Raw genomic sequence first — 15563 nt, 5'->3', positions numbered from 1 at the left:
GCCTGGGACTGACAAAGGCCCCCCAGGTGCACTGGCCCAGCTCACATCACCCTCTGGTTGACCTGTCCCCAGCGAATGATGAACAAGCAGACCTCAAGGTTACAATTGGGAGCTGCTACCTGTTCCCGCTGGGAGCTGGACTGATCACGTGGGCCTAGTGGACCGCGGTGCCCAGTTGGGTCCTCTGTCCCTGATCAGGTGGGTCTAGTGGACCGCGGTGCCCAGTTGGGTCCTCTGTCCCTGATCAGGTGGGCCTAGTGGACCGCGGTGCCCAGTTGGGTCTCTGTCCCTGATCACGTGGGCCTAGTGGACCGCGGTGCCCAGTTGGGTCTCTGTCCCTGATCACGTGGGCCTAGTGGACCGCGGTGCCCAGTTGGGTCTCTGTCCCTGATCACGTGGGCCTAGTGGACCGTGGTGCCCAGTTGGGTCTCTGTCCCTGATCACGTGGGCCTAGTGGACCGCGGTGCCCAGTTGGGTCTCTGTTCCTGCCTGCGGCCACCCCTGGAGATGTGCGGCCGCACACAGGGCTGGGCGGACCCTCCCCTTTGGGACAACCTGCATAGGTGGCTGGCCCTCTCCCGTCTGTTACCCAACATCCCGCAGAGAGAGACAACATGATGTCCAGTCCCTTCCTAGTTTCGCATGAGATTGAGCTCGAGTTTTGTAACAGGTGTGGAGGGCGCTGCAGATGAACCGACGTAGCATTGCAACCCTTTAGGTCACCTACGCAGCGATGGGGCGGCGGGCTTCTCCGGCCGCCGCGGTGGCTGCTGGGAGTGGGTGTAGAGCCGAAGCCACGGGGTTCCAGGGCGAGGGGGCCGCAGCCGCGTCTGGGTGGGGCTGACGTTGGCGCCCTGAGGCCCGGCGAGGCCAGGGACCGGGCGCACAGTCGCGGGGTCCGCAGGGCCGGGGCCGAGGGAGAGGCACCGCCAGCGGGCGCGGGGGGCGCGGGGGGCGCGGGGGGCGCGGGGGGCGCGGGGGGCGCGGGGGCGCGGGGGCGCGGGGGGCGCGGGGGGCGCGGGGGGCGCGGGGGGCGCGGGGGGCGCGGGGGGCGCGGGGCTGGCGGGGCGGGCGGAGCTACGGGGCCCACGGCGATTGGTGCTCAGCCCTCCACGTCAGCCAATGGGAAGCGAGGGCGTCCCGGGGGCGGGGCGGACGCCGCACCTTAAAGTCCGTGACGCGCCGCGCCGAGCGCTGCCGCCGAGACGTAGCCGCTGGTTCCGGAGCCGGAGGCGCCGCCAGGTATCCGCGCGGGCGGGGGGCCGGGGGCAGCGGGTCTGGGTCCCCGCGGCGGCGGGCGAGGCCGAGGGGCGCGGGCGGCTCCGGGCCGGGTCCTGGGAGCGGAGGGCGCGCTGGGCCTCCGCGGGCGGCAGGCTCCGCCTCTGCACCCGGCGCGGCGTCACGGGCCCGGCGGCCGCGGGCGAGGGGGAGGCGGGAGGCGGGGAGGCTGTGGATGTGGCACCTTCGCCTTCCAGGGCGGGCGGAGCCGGCGGCACCGAGCCCCGACGTGTCTGCGCGCCCGGGTTCCCGGAAAGGAGGCGTTGGGGCGCCGCGGGCACCTTGAGCTGCGGGCACCCAGGGCCCCGGGCACCCTGGGCGGCAGGCACCCTGGGCCGCGGGCACCCTGGGCTCCGGAGGTTGGCCTGGGGGTGCATCTGGACGCGGCGGGGAAGTGCTGGTGGCCGTGGCTTTCGTTGCGGGCGCCCTCCCTCCACCTTTGTGGGGATCAGACCCAGCGGGAGTGGAGGCGCCTGCAGGTGGGCTGGGTGGGCCGGTGCCCAAAGGGCTCCACCGAGGCCTCCTTTTCTGGCCCTTCCCCGCCGCGCCGGGCGACCTGCCCTCCCCCCCTTCCTCCGGCATCGCCGACCATCGTGGGGTTCCGTTTACCTGTTGGGTAAGTGTGATAAGTTAGGGGGTTAAGAAGGAGTGACTTTGGGGCGAAGTGGCTTTAGTTTGAGACACTCCTCCCCTCCAGGCTCTGCAGGCGCAGGGCGGGCTCCTTATCTTATCCGCTGGGAGTGACCGTTAGAAGGGAATGAAAGACTTCCTTCATCCGAACCCCCAGGCCCTGCCGAGAAGCCAGTGCCTGACCATGAACAAGATCCAAGTGTTTTTGGTGAAAAACAAGACTTCAATAAAAAAAGTTTCTTGTTTGGGGTTTACCGTTTTTCATGATGTTTGAGATGAATGATGCATCCTCTACCCTCCAAAACCCAGTGATCTTTAAGTAAAAATTCTTAATAAGGCATTTCCCCCGTACTTTGCCTTTTTTACAGCTACTTGTGTGCACAAACCCTTGACTGAGTTCGTGAGGATGGGCTGAATCTCATACATTACAAAAATATATATATTTTTTATTGATTTTTTTAGAGAGGTAGGCAGAGATAGAAACATCCATGAGAAACATCATCGTTCTGCTGCCTCCTGCACGCCCCCTACTGGGGATCCAGTGAGCAACCCGGGCATGTGCCTGGGCATTGAACCTGCGACCTCGCGGTTCCTGGGCCCACACTCTACCACTGAGCCACACAGGCTGGCTGGATCCCATCCACTCGGGATGGTGATGAAGGGCTGGGTTGGGGGGTGTGCGGAGGGAGTTGTCTGCCCGAGCCAGTCTTTTCCAATAGTTTCTGCTTCGGCTGCTGGCCAGTGACGCACTTGAGTTGAACGGCCGCCAGGTTATGTAAAAACCCAGCACTCCCACTGGCAGAGCTGGAGAAGGACTGTGTTTGTTGTGAATGGTCACCTCAAGAAAAGTAAATATTTGACAAGTGGAGTAAACCAAATTTATTCAAGTCGGATATTTTGAGGGGTTTTTTTTTTTTTGAATTTACACTGTTTTTTTCCTGAGTGAATTTTAAAAAATATTTCCTAGTGTATGCTACATTAACTTCAAAATGCAGCCTTTAATGGAAGTTCTATTTTAGGTATGTTCTAATGTGAATAGGATGGATTAGACAGGAGAGAGTAATTTAGTAGCTTGAAGAAGGTTTTGTTAATTATGTAGATTGCTGAAAACATTCGGTGTTAACATTTGCTGTCAAGAGCAATTTTTTTTCTCTTCTTCAGGACCTGAGCGTGGTTAAATGCAGGACAATAGCCTGGCATGTTCACACGTATACACATGAAGGTCCTTAAAGCTAATGGAGTGAATTTAAAAAAGAAATATATATATATATATTAATACAAATATTTTTTTAGAGAGAGGAAGGGAAAGGGGGAGAGGGAGACGGAGAAAGGCATGGATCAGCTGCCTCCTGCACGCTCCCAGGGATCCAGCCCGCAGCTCCAGCGCGTGCCCTGCCGGACCGAACTGGTGACCTTTCAGTGCATAGGATGACACCCAGCCAACTGAGCCACACCCGCCAGGGCTGAAGTGAACTCTTTAAATTTTATTTTTTTGTCTTTTTTTTTTTTTTAGTGAACTCTTGATGGAAAGAGTAGGATGCTAGTCTCCCCTTAGAGCTGCCCCAGCGTGCTCAGGGATGGCTTAGTCCCGTGGTCGGCAAACTGGGGCTCGTGAGCCACATGCGGTTCTTTGGCCCCTTGAGTGTGGCTCTTCCTCAGCCTTAGGAGTCCCCTAATGAAGTTAATAACAATGTACCTACCCGTATAGTTTAAGTTTAAAAAATTGGGCTCTCGAAAGAAATTTCAGTCGTCGCCCTGTTGATATTGGCTCTGTTGATAATGAGTTTGCCGACCACTGGCCTAGTCTCTTCAGGGCCGATCTCGCTTCCTGCTGCTGCCCGAACTCCTCGGGAGCCCCACGCCTGCGTGTGCTGGGACTGACAGTTATATTTTGTGTAACTGTTTGATACACCGTTTGACAGGCAATGCTCACGGAATGCCCAAACTAGGCTGCTTCTGGGGCTGCAGAGAGAATGTTCGGCAAGGTTATTGTCCTTTTAAGGAGCCTCGTAGGATTCATTGGGGGGGGGGGGGGGGGCAGGGCCTGTGACAGAAGTTTGTGCAAGGTGACCTGGGAGTCTCCAGGAGGGTTTAGGGGGTGAGTTCTGTGGAGAGGGTGAAAAAACTCATCTGGGTAGTATTTCTGCGTAGATAAAACTAATGGTTATCTCCAAAGAATGGAATTGCTGGTAATTGTGTTTCTAATTTTTTAATCAGTAGAGACATCGTACTCTTATTTAAAAAAAATCTCTAGTTTAAAAATAGAAGCCAAGGCACTGTTGATACTTATATTGTGGAGGTTGTGCTGGGTTTGGCACTTGATCGTTATCGCATTTAATCCTCAGCAATGACCTGAGGCTTCAGCCTCCTTCTACCCCTGAGGACAGGGAAGGCGCAGGCTCTCTACAGGGCTCCCTGGAAGAGGAGATTATTGATGCTGACTATTTTAAGTCCATCTCAATTCTGTTATAATGTTTTTTTAAAAAATATATTTTTATTGATTTTAGAGAGAGAGAGAACATTGGTGAGAGGGAAACTTTGATCCAGCTGCTTCCTGCACGCCCCCTACTGGGGATGCCGCCCACAGCTGGTTTCCGAGCCCTGACTGGGAAGGGATCTGATGACCTGTGGGTGCATGGCACGTGCTCAGCCACCTGAGCCACCGGCCGGAGCAGGCTAATGTAGGGGGGACCTTCTCCTCAGTCACGCTTACAATTCTGCATTTTATTTCAGGGATTATTGGACCCAGCAGACCGTCCCTGGATCCAGGCTGAACAATCTGCATTTCCATCTGAACCACAGGAAGAAAGGGTAGCTGGTGAGTGTGGCGGCTAATTCCTGACCTCGCTGGGTTACGGGGTGTGCCCAGTGAGAGGGGAGCGAGTCAGGGTCCACGCGTAAGTTTTGCTAATTTGGCCGCTCACTGAGGGCTGGACGGTCGTGTCCCCACATAAGCGCCTCTGAAAGGCTGCTCAGCCTGCGAGGCCGGCACCAACCCTTTCGTCTGCTGGTGCTTCCACGTGGCTGACCCGGCAGAGTGGGTTCTTGTCCCTGATGTCCTCTCAGCACCGACGACTTAAAGCGGGTGCGTGTTTATCACAGAACTGCCAGGCGGCTCAGAGGGCGTGATTGAGCAGTACCGGCCCCGCATTGCTTCTCTCACTCTTCGCACTCCAGCCCGTAGCACAGTGTGTCCATCCCACCCCTGGCGCTTGTCAGGTGTGACTCAGTATTTATATCCTGCTCCCTTGTTTACCTTCAGGCTTCCCGCCACTGAGTTTTAGAGAGAGTAGAAGGGAGGAAGTTGGTGGGGTGGGGGGAGTGGGGAGGGGGGAGAGAGAGAAACATTGATGTGAGAGAGACACATCGATCAGTTGCCCCCCGCACACTCCCTGACCAGCCGGGCATGGAACCTGCCACCCAGGTACGTGCCCTTGACTGGGAATCCCAACCTCGACCCTTTGGTGCTCAGGCCGGCGCTCTAACCATTGAGCCACGGCCAGGGCTCGCTCACTTCTTGGTTTCTCGGTAGACTGGCAGATGCTCAGTAACACTTGGTGAGTCAGCACACCCGACTCGGGGAGACTCTTACCTCGTGCCTTCTCTTCCTTCGGCAGGCCGGTGGGATCCTGCTCCACGGACACGATGCTTTCCAAGCTAGCTCGTCTGCAGACTGTGGCGGGGCTTTGCCGGGGCGCCCACACGCCAGTGGCTTCTGCTACATAAGTGGCGACTAAGAAGATGGTCCAAGGCCGTGTATCGTCTGATGACGATTTTGAACAGGAAGCCAAGTATGGCGCTCACAACTACCACCCCTTACCGGTCGCCCTGGAGAGAGGGAAAGGCACGTTTTGAATTCATCCAGAATCGCTCCTTTTTCGCTATGAAATCTTGTGTAGAAATTGCTCTTACATTTTCTCAGTGTGCATCTTCCCAGAGTCCTTTAACTTCTCGATTGCAGACGAGGTTAAAGGTTTATTGGGTGTCTCGGCGCTCGCTGGGCTAGGTGCTGTGGGACACAAAGATGAACTCGGTCGTCTTTGTGGGATGCTCTGGCCAGCAGAAGGGAAGGTACTAAGTAAAGCACTAGGACGGCTGCCGCTGTCCCTTTCCCTTGTTGCTGGGCATGATTTTACACTTAATGGAAGGAAAGTTGCCACAGTCGGAGGAAGAATTTTCTTCTGCCAAGCTTTCTGTCACTGCTGCCCTCCCCGCAGAGTACCTGGGAGTTCTGGTTTCTCTCCGTCCTTGCCAACACTGGTTCCCCTTTTTTAAAAATTATAACCATCTCACTGGTGTGAAATACTACTGTTCTGCTTGCTTAAAAAATATGTTTTTATTGATTGTTAGAGAGGGAGGGAGAGGGAGAGAGATAGAAACATCAGTGGTGAGAGAATCATCGACTGGCTGCCTCCTGCACGCCCCCTACTGGGGATTGAGCCCGCAACCCCAGCAGGTGCCGTGACTGGGAATCGAACCAGTGACCTCCTGGTTCATGGGCTGATGCTCAAGCCCTGAGCCCGCCGGCCGGCCCGCTGCTGTGGTTTGGTCCCGCTTCTCTAGCGATTTCGAAGTTGAGCATCTGTCATGAGCTCTTGGTCGCTTGCATGTGTGTGTGTCGTTGACTCTGGAGAAATGTCCAGGTTCCCTGCCCATGTTTTCATTGGGTTGTATGTCTTTTTGTTGAGTTATAAGCGTGCTGGGTACTAGCTCCTCGTAAGAGAAATGATTTGGAAATACTTTCCCCATCCTGTTGGTACAGTCAGCTAGTCAAGACTGTTTGTTATCTTCCGCCTTGAAATTCTCACTTTAAGCTGCAAGCTCCCGTTTTGTAGGAGTAAAGCGTTGAGTTTATGAAACGCCTTTATGTTACGCTGTTCTTGTTCAATGTCAACCTGAAGCTGGACAGATAAAATAGGATTTGTTATAAAGCAGCGTCTGTTACACTTGAACTAAACATGCCTTAGCCACAGTGCTGGCAGTTTTAATTTCCCGCCTCTGTGTGATTTTCTAAAATCTTTCGTGTTTTATATTCTGCGCTTTGTGATTTCTCTAAAGTGACGTCCCTGTCACCTCAGGCATCTACCTGTGGGATGTGGAAGGCAGGAAGTACTTTGATTTCCTGAGCGCGTACAGCGCCGTCAACCAAGGGCACTGCCACCCCAAGATCGTGGACGCCCTGAAGAGCCAGGCGGAGAAGCTGACGCTGACATCACGGGCCTCCTACAACAACGTGCTGGGCGAGTACGAGGAGTACGTCACGAAGCTCTTCAACTACCACAAGGTTCTCCCCATGAACACAGGTGAGGGCTCGTGTTCTGTGTTAGCCAAGAAGACAGTCGTATGTTCTGATCATCTAAACCAGTGGTTCTCAACCTTCTGGCCCTTTAAATACAGTTCCTCATGTTGTGACCCAACCATAACATTATTTTCGTTGCTACTTCATAACTGTCATGTTGCTACTGTTATGAATCATCATGTAAATATCTGATATGCAGGATGGTCTTAGGCGACCCCTGTGAAAGGGTCGTTCAACCTCCAAAGGGGTCGCGACCCACAGGTTGAGAACCGCTGGTCTAAAGCATTTACTAACGGGACGCTTTCTCTCGTAGGAGTGGAGGCCGGAGAGACCGCTTGCAAGCTCGCGCGGCGGTGGGGCTACACCGTGAAGGGCATCCCCAAGTACAAGGCCAAGATCGTGTTTGCAGGTGCGTGCCCTCCGCGTTCTGCGCTTCGCACACACACTGCTGTTTGCCATTGGACTCGCTGGTGAGAGGCTGAGATGTGTTCATACAGGACAGGATACAGTGTTTGTTGACTGTTTCATTAAAATGTTCTTTTCTTGGGTTTATTTCCAAATAGTTGTTCACATGTGATTTTTCTTTCCTGAGTAACTTCCTACTCCTCTCCCTTGGGTGAGGACTTATGATTGATTTCTCATCTGCGGGCTCGATCCCCTAGCAGCCAATCAATGATTCTCTCTCCTCATTGATGGTTCTCTCTCTCCCTCTCTCTTCCTCTTTGAAATCAATAAAAAATATAAAGTGACACATCACCATTTAAACAAAGTGGGAGACCCCCCAAGGCTCTCTCTCACTCTGCCTTGTTTTCTTCCTTCCTTGCATTTCCCCAGTGGAGGGAGCTCACGCACGCGCTGTATGTTGCGGTGTTTCTCGCCGCTAGAGCGTGAGTCACGGTCTCCATTCTGTCTCTCTAAACCCCCAGAGCAGCCACGCAGGCGGCCCCTCTCCCTTCCCCATGAGCTGCGTGAGGGCGGGATGTTCCTGTGCAGGGGCACGTGGCTGTTGCCGGGCACAGGTTCTACCAGGAAGTCACGGTGACAGTGCACCGCCTGGGGCGTGTGCCGTCCATCCTGCAGAACAGCCAGCCTGTGGCCTGGACGCCGAGAGGAAAACTGGGAACCTCGTGGAGGCTGTTCTCACACACCGTTCCCACAGACGTGCGGGGGCTGGGAAGTCGCCGAAGGCCTCCTTGGGGTGGGGTAGTTGAGGAGAGGAGGCCCGCGGGCTGCATTGCGCCGGGAGTCAGAGAAGTGCCCACAGGGCATTCGCAGGGACCCTGGTGTCCCGTGAGCCATGGGGTTCCATACCAGGTTTTGTAACAGGTGGAAGCTCTCAAAGCAAAGCCTTGGTTTTCAAAACTCCAACTTCCTAAGGCATTTTGGGGGGCTGCTCTTTAAATTGGGTGATTGACGTAATCACTGTTTCTCCTCTAGCTGGAAACTTTTGGGGCAGGGCTCTGTGTGCCATCTCCAGCTCCACGGACCCCAGCAGCGACGACGGCTTTGGCCCCTTCATGCCGGGGTTTGAGATCATTCCCTACAATGACCTGCCTGCTCTCGAGGTACCGGCCGGCGTCCGTGCTGTCTCGCACAGTAAATGGGTTTAGACTCGGGGAGTGTGTGAGTGACACATGGACACGTGACTAAGGAAACCGGTCTCATTACGCCAGGCCAGGACTCGGACTCTCTGTGATGGTCCGTAGTGTCCAGTGTGGGGACACCGAGGTCCGGGGTCTAACCGACAGCCAGCCACCCGCTTTAGGTGTGTCCTGTGTGAGCGCAGCCTGGAGAGTATCCGCTTAGTTACTAGGTAAAACCACCCAGTTTCCAGCCAGCGTTTTAAAATGACGAGTGGAGGACTTGTGAAATGAAAAGATGCACTGAAAATGGCTTTAAAAAGGCCATTTTCTCTAATTTTAGTTACATTTTACTATATATTAGAAAATGTAGGCTAGAATAGTTTAAAGCTGAAGTATTTGAGTTTTTGGTAATTGAATATCAGAAACGTTATAGTTTGAAGTCAGAATATAATTTAGTGCGAAAATGTAATTTGTATACTTCAGAGGTCCTCAAACTACGGCCTGCGGGCCACATGCAAATACAAATATTGTATTTGTTCCCGTTTTGTTTTTTTACTTCAAAATAAGATATGTGCAGTGTGCATAGGAATTTGTTCATAGTTTTTTTTTTAAACTATAGTCCGGCCCTCCAACGGTCTGAGGGACAGTGAACTGGCCCCCAGTTTAAAGAGTTTGAGGACCCCTGGCATACTTACTCTCTACAGGAAAGTGTATGTGTGCACTGTGTGATTTCCGATGTTGAAATGGGAGGAAAGGAAGTGGCTAACGTGTGCTTACATGTTGTTTGCAGCGCGCTCTTCAGGATCCAAACGTTGCTGCGTTCATGGTCGAACCCATTCAGGGCGAGGCGGGCGTCATTGTCCCCGACCCAGGCTACCTGATGGGTGTGCGCGAGCTCTGCACCAGGCACCAGGTGGGCGCCCCTGCCTCACCCCCTTTCCCACCTCCCCCTTTCTCACCTTACCTGCCTGCATCGCAGGGTTCAGCTGACGGGGGATACGTGCAGAGATTGCCTGACTTTCCCGCTAGTGGGAGACGTCCTTTCTGGAGCTTCAGAGCTCTGAGCGGCCTGCATGAGCCACTGGTACTGGCTGTGGGAACCGGCGGACCCTGGGCCGCGGAGCTGCAGCATCCCCCTCACCCCCCCGCCCTCCCCCTTCCAGCACTTGCCCCGCTTCCTCCCAACCTTTGTCCTCTGTGCCAGCATTCACATTCTCTCCGCCTCTCCCCCCAAACTAGTAAATATTTAATAGGAAGTCGATGTTTAATAAATGCTGGTGGAATAAACAAGTGAATTAATTGTTTCTAGAGATTAGTTCTATTCAGAAACCCCTGCAAAGGCCTTACCTGGCGTTAGTTCCTCTCCTGCCTGTGGGACCGAGCAGACCGGCCTCTGGGCTTGTGTCCTGACTGGGAATGGAACCGGCAACCTTTCCGCACACAGGACAGTGCCCAGCCCACTGAGCGACACTGGCCAGGGCTCATAGCACACTGTTGACATTGCATGGCTGATGACAGCATTTTCACAAAGCTCATCTGTGTGGGGAAAAGGGAAATGAAATTGATGATTAACGTCGGTGTGTGGTTTTCCGATAGGTGCTGTTTATTGCGGATGAGATCCAGACGGGACTGGCCAGGACTGGTCGATGGCTGGCGGTCGGCCATGAAAACGTCAGGCCTGACCTCGTCCTCCTGGGCAAGGCCCTTTCCGGTGGCCTGTACCCCGTAAGTGCTCCCTCGGCTCACGGATGCCATGACAGCAGCCGATGGTGACGACGGTGCTGTCTCCCTGTGGTCGGGTTCACGTGGAGCCGTCGGTCCCCTAGAATCCAGTCAGCTCCATGGGCGGCCCCCGGTTAATTTAACTGCAGAACCGGCGGCCTGGGCTTGGCTCCGGCGTCGGCTTTGGATGGACATTGTGCTGCAGAAGCGTTCCTGGCCCCGTGCTCCTCGTGGTCAGAAACAGCGTTACCGGTTGTTGAACGCCACGACCGCGTCATGTAGAGAGGAGAGAGGCCTGCTCCTGGGTGTCTGTCCCTCACAGCCCGCAGTCTCTGGGTGGGAGGGCGCGAAGGCGCACAGGGTAGTGGGAGCACTGCTTCCTAAGCAGTGAGAGAGCGCCCCCGCCCCCCAGAGTGGAAAGACTCTCACTCAGTCACTGCAGAAGCAGCTGGCGTCTTGGTCCCAGTGCTGCTGTGTTGTGCTGTGGACGTGTGCCAGGTGCAGGTTGACGTGTGCCAGGTGCTGGGTGGCGCCGAGGGCGTGCGGGCTTGTCCCACAGTGAAGGTGGTGGACGGGCAGTCAGTCCTGTTGCTGAAGCTCACATCCGCTTCCCTGTGGGCTCGGGAATGCCTGTTCCCGGCGTGCAGGCCCCCGAGTGTGCGTGGGGAGCGGTTGGGCAGCACTGGTTCTCTCTCCCAGGTGTCGGCGGTGCTGTGTGACGACGAGATCATGCTGACCATCAAGCCCGGGGAGCACGGCTCCACGTACGGGGGCAACCCCCTGGGCAGCCGCGTGGCCATCGCCGCCCTCGAGGTAAAGCCTGACGCAGCGCACGCCCAGCCCTTGGGTCGGGTCACGGTGACTGTGAGCTGTTGGTGTCATGAGAAATGTAGGAAGTCGACGCGTGTCACAGCCCGGGAGCGGGGAGCTTTCGGGGCCAGGCTCAGAGACGGCCTCCCGTGGGCATCGCCGCCCGCAGTGCCCGGGCGGTGTCCTGTGGGCACTGGGGGCCCTCCCAGAACCCGTCAGGCCTCTGGCTTCGTGCGCCTCGTGCTTTTAAGTGTGTATTTGAACACTCAGATTTATTACATAAAATTATATAATCCCTAAGGTGGACTTTTTAGAGAAAAAAAGTGAAACTCTATTGCAGTTAAAAAACTAAACTGTGTTTAGTCCATTGGTTTATTCAACGAATAAGAAAGTACGTTAGTTGTATTCAGCACATCTTAACCCGCATTTTGCCATAATATCAGGTCGGTGATGGGTGTGTGACGAAGGCCGGGGTCTGTCTGCCGCACATGTTCAGTTAGGAGGCGGCTGGGCTGGGCCGGGGACTGTCAGCCTTTACCGCCTCCTGCGTGTGCCCCGTGCCCTCCGCGGAGCGGCTGACGCCACGGGGGGGATTTCCCCGCAGGTTCTGGAAGAAGAGAACCTCGTGGAGAACGCGGACCGCATGGGCGCCTTCCTGCGGAATGAGCTCATGAAGCTGCCCTCGGACATCGTGACCGCCGTGCGCGGGAAGGGGCTGCTCAACGCCATCGTCATCCGGGAAACCAAAGGTGGGGCGTGCAGGGCGGCACTGGCTCGGGCGGGCGCTCTTCCCTTTTAGTTTTCACGAATCCTCACCCAGGGTATTAGAGTGGGAGGGAGGCGGGAGGAGGCGGGAAAGGGAGGGAGAGACATCTGTGAGAGACGTCTCCTGGCTGCAACCCAGGGACGTGCCCTTGACCAGGTCAGACCCAGGACCCTTCGGTGCGAGGGCCAACGCTCTAGCCTCTGAGCACGCGGCCGGGCGGAAGGCACTGTCTTCACAGGAAGAGCCAACACGGCATTTTATCTGGCGTCTGGGTTCCTCTGAGACGGCTGCCCGGCCGCCTGGTGCCCGGCTCTTTAGGCTGAGGGTCACCTGATTCATGCACAGGTCTTTCCTGCGCGAAGGCACATTGACGTCACCTGTCCTGCTTTTGTGCTTTAAGACACTGGTTATTCTGCCCTCGGCCAGTGGGGCGGTGCTGGGAGACTGGCGCTCTTTTCTGTTAGGTCTTCGTAGCACACTTTCCCTAAGTTGCCTCTTGCCGTCCTTTCCTGTCCGCTGTGACCTCCCCGCAGAGGCTGCCCGGACGGGCGGTGGGTGACATGAGTGAGGAGGAGGATGAAGCAGCTGGCTGCCCCTGACTGCTGTTTGTCTGATAAAGCCTGTGGCCCCGGAGCTCCTGGCTGGGTTTCCTTGTGATAACGCTTTCGGTGCTCTCAGCCTTGCCTGCCTTTCAGAACCACCTGGGGCTTTATAAACGTCAGTCCGAGCCGCGCCCCCGCCCGCAGGCTGAGGTGATGGGTCTGGGTCCCAGGCCTGAGCGAGGGGGGTTGATGCCAGGCTCTCGGATGATGAGCCTCGCCCACAAGCCTTTAGGGCGTGGTGGTCGCTGGGTTTGGGGCTTTGCTCACCCTGTGCCCGTTACAGTCGGTGTCTCACCTCGTTCTTTCTGTGCTGGTTTCTCGTGTAATTAGTACAGCCGTCCCCGCACAGGGTTTTTTTTTCTTTTTCTTCATGAAAAACCAACAAGAACCATATGTCTGGTTCGGCCACTCAAGCCTAGTTCTGCGCTGGCCGACAGGTAGCTCTTTTAAGAGCAGGACCGAGCGTGCAGCCGCGCCGTCTTGCTGGAGGGGACGGGAGCCGTTTGCGGCCGCACTTGCCCAGGCACCTGCAGCGAGGGCTGAAGCCTTTCCCACTGACCAGACGCTGTGGGCCTTTCTCCTTAGATTACGATGCTTGGAAGGTGTGCCTGCGCCTTCGAGATAATGGACTTCTGGCCAAGCCCACCCACGGCGACATCATCAGGTCCCGCCTCCGCTGGTCATCAAGGAGGACGAGGTCCAGGAGGCCGTGGAGATCATCAACAAGACCATCCTGTCTTTCTGAGGGGCCTGCTTCCCTGGGGGCGGGGCCTGCTTCCCTGGGGGCGGAGCCAGCTGGGCTGGCAGCTCGGCCGCATCCTCATAACAGCCCCTGTGTTGCTGCTCTCAGCGCGGGCACATTCCACTCCCCTGTGTCTTCAATGACCTTTTTAAATATGTTCTTTTCAGTTCATACGTGCTAGAGCGGCATTTATAATCACGCAGGTGGCTGTGTAAGAGAACGTGAGGGAGTCTGTTTGATCACCTGTGTGTGCTGAGGCGAAATGCTCTCTCTGTATGTAGGCAGCCTTTTTGGCAAGTCCCGTGTGGTTTTTACAGGTTTTTATCATTTCCTCGCTGGTGTAAATATATTGTATTTCAAAACGTTATATGGAGTTTTACATAGAAGACTGCTTTAACCTTATCAAGTTGAATCATAATCACTGAATTTTAGGAAGGATGAAATGGTTAAGCTTATATAAAGTACTAGGTTTAAAGAAACTTTACATTAGCCAACACCAAGACATGTCATTATTTTGAATTGAGAACTAATGTTCAACATTCCCAAATTACATTTTCAATGTTGGTATAATTAGTAAAAAAAAAAAAATACTCATTTTCAGTTTTTCTTTAAATTTAAAATAAAGCTGATATTTAAAGTGTCCGTTTTGTGGGCAGCGTGCAGCGTACGGTGTGTGGCCACCTGCACTCGGGTCCTTTGGGAATGTGCTCTGCTTGCTGTAACTTCCTGTCGCTAAGCAGTTCTGTTTCTGTGGTCTCTGCAAGAACAGACACTGAAAAGCGTCTCTCGTGACCCCCGCCCCTCGCGGCCATCGCCTTTTCTGTGGGTGCGCCCACGGGGGTGCTATGACTGCGTATGGGGGCACATTGGGACCAGGCCCAGCTTTTCACTCTTGAATAAAGCTGTGGCCGCTGTTCTCTGCGTCTGTGCCGCGGTTGGGTGCGTCTGTGGACAGGGTCCTCGAGGTGGGCTGCTGTGTCAGGGGGACTTGCTCCCTGCCACCCTTGGGTCCTGAGTCACCTCGGCAGCACGGAGCTCCTGGCTAAATGTGTGAGCCGGTGGTGGCAGGAGGGTCTGGGTGAGGGTTTCTGGTTGGATGTCTGCCGGGGCTAGACATTTTATAAGACACATGACACGGAATGTCAGGTACCATTTCACAGATGAGGAAACCGAGGCTCAGAGAGAAAGAAACTTGCCTTAGGTCATTGAAACGGTAAGTAGTGAGCCGGTTTGGCATGGCTCAGTGGTTGAGCATCATCCCATGAACCAGGAGGTTAGGGTTTTATTCCCAGTCAGGGCATATGCCCGGATTGTGGGCTGGATCCCCAGTAAGAGGCGTGCAGGAGGCAGCTGGTCCGGTGAACTAGAAAGTGGTGGGGCCCTGGGCCACAGTGAGCTGGACAAGGCTTGCCGGGCGGGGGGAGAGGGAGGCCGGAGGCAGCCCAGGGGTGGGGCTGGGGGGCTGCTCCTTTGTCTTGAACTTGGCTGAGAAGCTCGGGTGTGTAAAGCTTTACAGTTCTGTTCTAACTTGGGGCTGGATTCTTGACGACACCACCAGGAGCCATTCACATGAAGGATGTGACACGCGGAGGAGCCGCTTAGTCGGTTCAGGGGCACTTTACAATGTATTTCAGTGCTTGGCCGTCTGAGGCAGGTGCAATGGCTCGGGAGTTGTACTAGCTCCCAGCCTTCCTTTGATTAACTTGCAAATAAGATTTCTCCCCCGCAACCCCCTGTGCCTGGTCCAGTCCCTCAAATCGTTCACGAAACAGCTGGGCTTTATGATTTGCATCACGATACTGGGCGCAGAGCAGAGGTGGGGGCAAGGCCGAGCTGGGCAAAGCCGCCTGCTCGGTGGGACCCCAGCTCCGGCTCCCGCGTAAATGCAGTGGAGGCCCTGGTGGCTCCTGGTCTTGGCCTTTCCCAAGGCGGGTGGGGAAGACCTTCCTCCCTGAGATGGAAAGGGAGCCCCCAATCTCTTCTACCTCCTTAAAAAATTATTTTAAAATACTGGAATTATTGATTCAATATTTAAATTATTAATTTCAGAGAGGAAGGGAGAGGGAGACAGAAACCTCAATGATGAGAGAGAATCACTGATCAGCTGCCTCCTGCACCCCCCCACCCCCCT

General features: G+C 55.2%; 1 protein-coding gene across 1 annotated transcript; it reads left to right on the top strand.

The window, feature by feature from the left end:
• The first annotated feature begins 1154 nt into the window (after positions 1–1154).
• OAT (ornithine aminotransferase) lies at positions 1155–13928 on the top strand. The gene is made up of 11 exons (XM_036335604.1): positions 1155–1242; positions 4642–4726; positions 5526–5752; positions 6987–7211; positions 7521–7616; positions 8645–8772; positions 9581–9703; positions 10387–10515; positions 11212–11325; positions 11927–12071; positions 13276–13928. The coding sequence occupies exons 3-11, from the start codon at positions 5650–5652 to the stop codon at positions 13611–13613; spliced, it is 1401 nt and encodes a 466-aa protein (XP_036191497.1). The 5' UTR covers positions 1155–1242; positions 4642–4726; positions 5526–5649; the 3' UTR covers positions 13614–13928.
• Positions 13929–15563: the final 1635 nt, after the last annotated feature.

The sequence above is a fragment of the Myotis myotis genome, unplaced genomic scaffold (assembly GCF_014108235.1).
Source record: "Myotis myotis isolate mMyoMyo1 unplaced genomic scaffold, mMyoMyo1.p scaffold_m19_p_15, whole genome shotgun sequence".
NCBI lineage: Eukaryota > Metazoa > Chordata > Mammalia > Chiroptera > Vespertilionidae > Myotis > Myotis myotis.
This window is presented reverse-complemented; position numbering and strand designations above follow the sequence as displayed.